Consider the following 7,500-nt stretch of genomic DNA (forward strand, 5'->3'; position numbering starts at 1 on the left):
ATAGCTTGACCCTAATAGAAACTGAACATTTGCCTGTTTTATAAGTTACCTGTGAAGAACCATTTGCTTATTTTAATATCAGAACATTGAGAAACAATTGATCTGTTTATGAATACTGTGAAATCAGAACAATTTCAAGAAGAGACAAATTAACAATATTAGAACAACCTTACAGTTTTGTTGAATATCAAGGACACTCTTTTGGCTTTCTTCTACACGTCTGGATTGTGTTTAGTTAGTTAGTTAATTATTAGTTGCCTGTATGACTGTGATGGTTGCAACCTATCTGTGAGATTGTCTGATGTGGTAGCGGTTTGGTAAAGTATTGATAATTAATTGATTTAATTATATATTTTCATATCGCTTTCATATCATATTCATCATCACACCATCTCCATCAATTTGTCATCCATCCATTTGATTTCATACTTATGACATCTATCATTTCATCTTCATATCTCATAATATCTTTGTTATATTGTAATAAAATATATCTTCATTTAGCTTCAAAACCTTTATCAACGTATTGTGTTTGGTTATTGATCGGTGTCGTAGCTTGAATATAGCACACATAAACAAGGTTGCAAACTGCGCTACATAAGCATACGGTTTACGTGCGCACTTTGTGACATAGTAGTAGTAGTAGTAGTAGTAGTAGTAGTAGTAGTAGTAGTAGTAGTAGTAGTAGTAGTAGTAGTAGTAGTTGTAGTAGTAGTAGCAGTAGTAGTAGTAGTAGTAGTAGTAGTAGTAGTAGTAGTAGTAGTAGTAGTAGTTTGGTAGTAGTAATGGTGGTGGTGGCGGTGGTAGAAGAAGAAAAAAGAAGATGATGATGATGATGATGTAGTAGTAGTAGGGAAAGAAGAAGAAGAAGAAGAAGAAGAAGAAGAAGAAGAAGAAGAAGAAGACGTCATAGTAGTAGTAGTAGTAGTAGTAGTAGTAGTAGTAGTAGTAGTAGTAGTAGTAGTAGTAGTAGTAGTAGTAGTAGTAGTTGTTGTTGTAATAGTGGAGGTGGTAGATGAAGAAAAAGAAGAAGAAGAAGGAGAAGAATTAACCTGTCCTCAATCGTATCTGGTCCCCATATCCATCGTCTTTCATCCCCCCCCCCCCCCCCTCCCATTATACTAATACACCCTCAAAACCCCCATTCACAAAGTGAGCATGAAATTATTCATATTTTTACATCCCAAATTCATGGAATGCATGTACAATATTCAATCCTGATGAATATGTATAAAAGCATCGTGAGAAAATGTTCTCAATTTGAGAACAAAGAAAAATTTGCTTCACATTCAGTTGGAAGAATTTACAACACTCTTTAATATTCTATATTCTTTGCACTAAAATCATTGTATATCTATATAAAAATTGGAATATTAATATAGTGGAAATTAGAAAAGAATCCTTTGTCATTTCATATTCAAAATGCTTAAAAATTACTTGAGAATTAATTTGGCCAGAAAACTTGTCCTTCAAATATCGATCAATTTAAATGGCCATCATCTTGACAAAATCTCTCAAACCTGGGACTTCCAAGGAGTCCCAGGTCTGAGAGTTTTTGCCAAGATGAGGGTCATCAACATCGATGGATATTTGAAGGACGATTTTTCTGGTCAAATTATTAAATACAAGTTTGTCCAAAGTACGTTTGTTATCTGGTAAAAGATGAGTTGATGATGTGACTGTCCCAAGGAAGTGCTAGGAGATATTGGGGACAGTGAGTGGAGCAGGCACTTGTGTTGGTATTAACAAGAAATAAAGTGAGCCTGTGGAGTTGTCGTATCAGTAAGGTCGCGGGTTTGAGCCCCCTTTGTCGTTGAGAAGTTTTTATTCTCTGTTGTCTTCTGGTAATTTTCTACTCTTTTTTAAAAATAAGATATTGGTAAAATTGTTGCTGCTTGAAGCCCGAAGGAAAAAATAACGAAACGTATTGAATTGTAGGCTTCAATTTATTAGACGAAGACAGATACTGTAGACGTTTCGGGTTTTTCCTTCATCAACAAAATAGAATGAATGAAACACTACAGACGAATGAGATAATGTGATAGTGGCTTTGTTAACAATGTCACTACCACATTATCTCATTCGTCTGTAGTTTTTCATTCATCCTGTTTTGTCGATAAAGGGGAAACCCGAAACGTCCACAGTATCTGTCTTCGTCTAATAAATTGAAGCTTACAATTCAACACGTATCGTTGAAAGATATTAATAAAGATGGGTTGATGAATAAGCTTAATTGATCTTAACGTAACCGTGATTACAGACTTTATATGGTATTGTATATTAGTAATAAACTTTATTTTTTTTAATAAATGAAGCATAATAATACAATATAATGTAAATAAATGCATCACATGATATAAATAATCAGGTTTACATTATAAGGCTACAATGTAAATAATGATTGCTAGTAGAAGTGTAAACCAGATAGAATAAAATATGAAAGAAATTCAGGAGCAGGCACCAGTATAAGAAAAATACAAGAAAAAAAAAATCCCAAAAAAAAAATCAATCGATTGATTTTTGTGGATGTTTTCTTTTTTCTTCTATTTTTCTTTCTTGCTTTGTCAGGCACCTTTCATACACACTTGTTCAGGTCTTTATTTTTATTTTTTTAAATGAACTCCTTGTGTATAATTGGGATAGTTTGCAGAAGAATGTACTTAATTTTCTCATCATATGTTTACCAAATTACAATCGTAGAGTTCTCTTTTCCACGTGAATAATATCATGTTTCAAAGTTTTTAAGTTTTCAATCTTAGGCTTTCGCCAACAAACCATATAATTTGATGACAACAAACATGAAAGTGGAAAAAAAATGGTAAAGGGAACCAAAAAAATAAAACGATACCATTAATAACCACCAAAAAAAATACAACAATCGTATTACCAATAATACGTACAAGTCACAATGGAAGTCACAATAATATTCAGTAAGTCACTCCCCAATCAATTTACATTTGTCACATCTTTTTTTTTTTTTTTTTTTTTTGTCCCAAGATGTTACAGGCCGATTCTAGTTGGTTAACGTCAGGAGGATCTTCAAACGCTGGACCCGTCTCCAACCGTAGCCATCGTAAACTTATAGCCTGCCACTGATAAAGATAATGACGTCAAAATGCCAGTCTTTGGCCACAAAAGAAAACAAATCGTGAGTTGTATTCAATAGTTCAGCCAATAGAATCACTTATGAACTCTACTATCTACAACTCACTAGACGCTGCACAAACCTTTAAAATGACGTCAAACTGTAAGCCCTGGAGGGTTCTAGCGTGGCCATCGTTAACTTATAGCCTGACATTGACCAAAAAATGACGTCAAAATGCCAGTCTTTGGCCACAAAAGAAAACAAATCGTGAGTTGTATTCAATAGTTCAACCAAAGGGAGCGCTTGTTTCCATGAGCTCTGCTAACGACAACTCACTAGGCGGTGCAAAAACCAAATAATGACGTCAAAAGACCAATCCTTTTTGGGTCTCAGTGTCAGGCTATAACCTAACGATGGCTACGCTCAAACAAGACGGAAAAATGTGTATAAAAAGCAGTTTCCGAAGACTTTTGATGAGAAGCACAAGCTGGTGTCTGCACTAGGAACTCCATCCTGATGCCATGTATAAATTGGGTATCTGGCCGTTAACAGCGTTGTCTCTGTCGGAAAAAAATGCATCATCACCAATCAGGCGTCATGTCTCGTTCTACATGTTACGTGTTGCTGTTGGTCAGGGACCCTTTGTAAAGCTCTTTGAGCACGTTTAGTGGATATTGCGCTTTATAAAATCTCAAGTTTGTTTTTGGTTTGTATTTTTGTTGTTGTTTCTTTTGTTTGTTTGTTTGTTTGGTTTTTTGGTTTTTTTTTTTTTTTGTTTTTTAATTGTATATCGAGAACTTTCTTTCTTTTCATTAATTTTTTTCCTTTTGAGGAGAGTTGTTTTGTGTATCTTTTAAGACTCGAACTCATGACCTTCTCGAATGTGAATCTCAACGACAGTTTACCTCTCTCCGTAACATGTTGGACTCGTCCCCGTTGTTCCTCTTTAATCTCTAACCCACCCCCTAACATGTCACGCACGGCTCGCCACTCACCACCTCTCACCGACCTCTCACGACAACACAACACACAACCTATCCAGCCAGCCAGATGTAATCATAATTAATGGCCCTATCGAGCTCATTAACCGCCAAAAAAAAAAAATCGACACTTTACTTAACCCGTGTGGCAGGCAACAGGACAATTTGGTGGTAATCCTGGCCAAAACCCCTTTTCTCTCGGATTGGTCCATAAATCTTGACGAATGGTTTGGTTGGCAGCGTATAGACTTAACCCTTTACAAGCGGACTTATTTTAGGTTGACATACTAAATCATACGTTTAACGCCACGAAATCAGTAAAAGCGATGCGACATTGACTTCATTTAAGCCAGAAAAGTATCGCTGACACAGCTCTTTGGGTGAGAATGGCTAGAGTGGCAAGATCTGCAATTATAATCAGACAAATAATGAAAGAAAAAAGAAAGCAAAAACACTTAGAAAGAAATCCGCTTCAAAAGTAGTGACGTCACTTCCCTCGTAATGACGCATAGTAACTCAGTAACTGGCTCTAAACTATCGGAACAATGGCGGACGCCCTTATGAAATACTTCTCCGACGAGCATAAAAGTGTATCCAGAGGAGAAAAACATTATACTCGTAAATCGGATCATGTTTTGACTTTTACACATTCTGATCACATGACATGTGAAAAAATTGTAGCCAGCATGAAGAATAAAAATTATACCGATTTTCTTTGTTTAGAACCAAGCTGCTCGTTGCTGGGCGGATGTGACACCAGACTATTGAATCCTATTCACGATCTCTGCCTTCAAAGACGTAAGCGATACGTTTTCACGCGGACTGACAATCCGATCATCCTCTAATGACCGTCCTTTGAGAATTGTTTCTCTGCGATGCTCGAGCTTAACTTTTTGGAAATTTCTTTCGTGCTCGATGCTTTTTGCATTTCTCCCCAACACGGCAGGCAGATGGAATCAAACTTCCCTATCGCACACACAGTACAAGTTGCCAGTTTCGCGTATTCTTAACCTTAGCATTCTCACGACATTCGTAAGTGCCTATAACCATAATTTTATAAATACGAGGAATGATTTATGTCGAGTAATTTCCCCCCTAATTCAACGCTAGGGTCAATATATTACTACTACTACTACTACTACTACTACTACTACTACTACTACTACTACTACTACTACTACTACTACTACTACTACTACTATTACTACTACTACTATTATTATTAATAGTAATAATAATAATAATAATAATAATAATAATAATAATAATAATAATAATAATAATGATAATAATAATAGTAGTAGTAGTAGTAGTAGTAGTAGTAGTAGTAGTAGTAGTAGTAGTAGTAGTAGCAGCAGTAGTAGTAGTAGTAGTAGTAGTAGTAGTAGTAGTAGTAGTAGAGTAGTAGTAGTAGTAGTAGTGTAGTAGAGTAGTAGTAGTAGTAGTAGTAGTAGTAGTAGTAGTAGTAGTAGTAGTAGTAGTAGTAGTAGTAGTAGTAGTAGTAGTAGTAGTAGTAGTAGTAGTTGTAGTAGTAGTAGTAGTAGTATAATGAAAAACAAATTGAAATCTCTTTGAGTGTTTCAATTGATGGGACCTAACTCATAAAATTAAACACGTGAACGAGTCATTACAGAGTTGTCTTAGTGAGTGTTCTATGCACTCACTGCAAAGCAAAAATCTGGACAGTCGCGTATGGTACAGTGCCAGATAGAAATATATGAAAAATATTGATTACATCTATGTCAATAACACATTAATCTGTGTGAGTGTGTGTTTTGTATGTATGTCTGTCTCTCTGTTTGTCTGTCTGCCCATCTGTCTATCTGTCAATCCGTCCGTCCGCCTGGATGGATGGATGGATGGGTGGATGGATTATGGATGGATCATACTAAAAAGGAAAGTTTGATTCTAAAGATTCTATATTTAGGTCTAGGATGCACTTTTTTTATCATGCTGAGAGCAAATTATTTATTTCTAAAGCTTTTTATGGTGATACGTCTTTTTTTTTTCGCACAGAAACTACGAATTTTTGAAAATTCAAATACGGCAGCTTTGTCTTAACCATCTTTGGGAGGTGGGAAAGGGGCAAATTACTGGTTAACGGGAGGTAACCAATAGAATCTTTTATTGAAAGAGTTATTTACAGAGTTGTCTATCCTGCTCCCAACCATGCCTCAGACACTTTTATTTTGATATCAATATTCTCTCAACATCAATAGAAGGTTATCGAAATCGACATTGAACGACGAACGACAAGCAAAAAGGCCCGGATCTGTCTTCTCACGTCACCACACGATGGGTACAAGTAGCATTTGTCGTAGTTGTTGGTGGCGTAAGAAGACGTAAGAGATGCGGGCTTTCTTGTTCGTCTTTGGCGTTCGACGTCGATTTCGTTAACTTGTTAATATCAATATCACCAAGTCTCTTTTACTGGTAGGTTGATAAAATGTAATATCACAAACATTTTACCATCATTTTCACTCATTTTGTGCATTAGCACGCTAAGTGTAGCTTGAATTTTATGATAAAAACGTGGCACCTAGCAGTCTACCATCGAGGTCTCTCACTCAGGTTGGTTTGTTTCTTTTTTTTTTACGTTTCATTATTGTTTTTGTTTGTTTGATTGTTTGTTTTTGTTTTGTTTCTTTTTTTTCCTTTTTTTTTCTTTGTTTTGATTGATTTGTTTTTGTTTTCTGATTTATTTATTTTTGTTTGGTTTTGTTTTGTGGGGGGTGGGTTTGGGGGTGAATGACTTAAAGGAAAACAAATAACTTTAAAAGTGAAAATCCCTCCCAAATATGCATATTAAAATGCTGACAAAAACTAACAACAAAATATTTTGAAAAGAAATAGTTTGACTACACATGTTAGAGGCCACGGAGGAAGCCAGCAGTGGGGTCATGTGTTGGATTGTTCCATTATTCGCCATAGGGGTGATGCCTACGATGTCACATATAACGTTGTAGAGGTCAACGGAGCGAATGGACTTGACTGATGACCCTGCCTTGAAATCTGTGCGACACAATTGACAAAAAAAAAAGGAAATCAGATCAAATAGTCAGTATTATTCGACCAAAAGTCATAAACAAAAATGAATATAACAACTTTTTTTAAAAAAAAGAACAAAATACAATTTTTGTTTATAACTTTCTAGCAGTCTAGTATCACTTTGTATTATTCTACCACTCACCTTAAAATAGCAACGCGTAATTATATCAAATCGATAATTGGTTTCGTGAGATAATCAAGCGTTAAATTTTACAAAAATTACATTAATAATAATAATAATAAAAAGAAGTATCATTTCAGTATTTTTGTTTATGTCTTTAATTCAGAGATCATTTTTTAAATCGACAGAGGGGTAGAAAGAAAGATTTATTATACTCTTGTGTTTTGTAATTCGAAATTTGTTCCCAACGCGCACGCACAGGTTCG

At 35.3% G+C, this 7,500-nt stretch overlaps 1 protein-coding gene across 2 annotated transcripts in view; it reads right to left on the reverse strand.

Moving 5' to 3' along the window:
• Window positions 1-6,707: 6,707 nt before the first annotated feature.
• The window catches only part of LOC144957924 (glycerophosphocholine cholinephosphodiesterase ENPP6-like), a 34,814-nt gene continuing 34,021 nt past the window's right edge, over window positions 6,708-7,500 (reverse strand). For both annotated transcript variants that reach the window (XM_078889481.1, XM_078889480.1), the window contains exon 10: window positions 6,708-7,077. In XM_078889481.1, coding sequence (XP_078745607.1) covers window positions 6,839-7,077 — 239 coding nt within the window. In that variant the 3' untranslated portion in view covers window positions 6,708-6,838. The remainder of the gene's footprint in view (window positions 7,078-7,500) is intronic.

This window comes from Berghia stephanieae, chromosome 12 (genome assembly GCF_034508935.2).
Source record: "Berghia stephanieae isolate SIO BIC M18660-M18661 chromosome 12, UCSD_Bste_1.3, whole genome shotgun sequence".
Classification (NCBI taxonomy): Eukaryota; Metazoa; Mollusca; class Gastropoda; order Nudibranchia; family Aeolidiidae; genus Berghia; species Berghia stephanieae.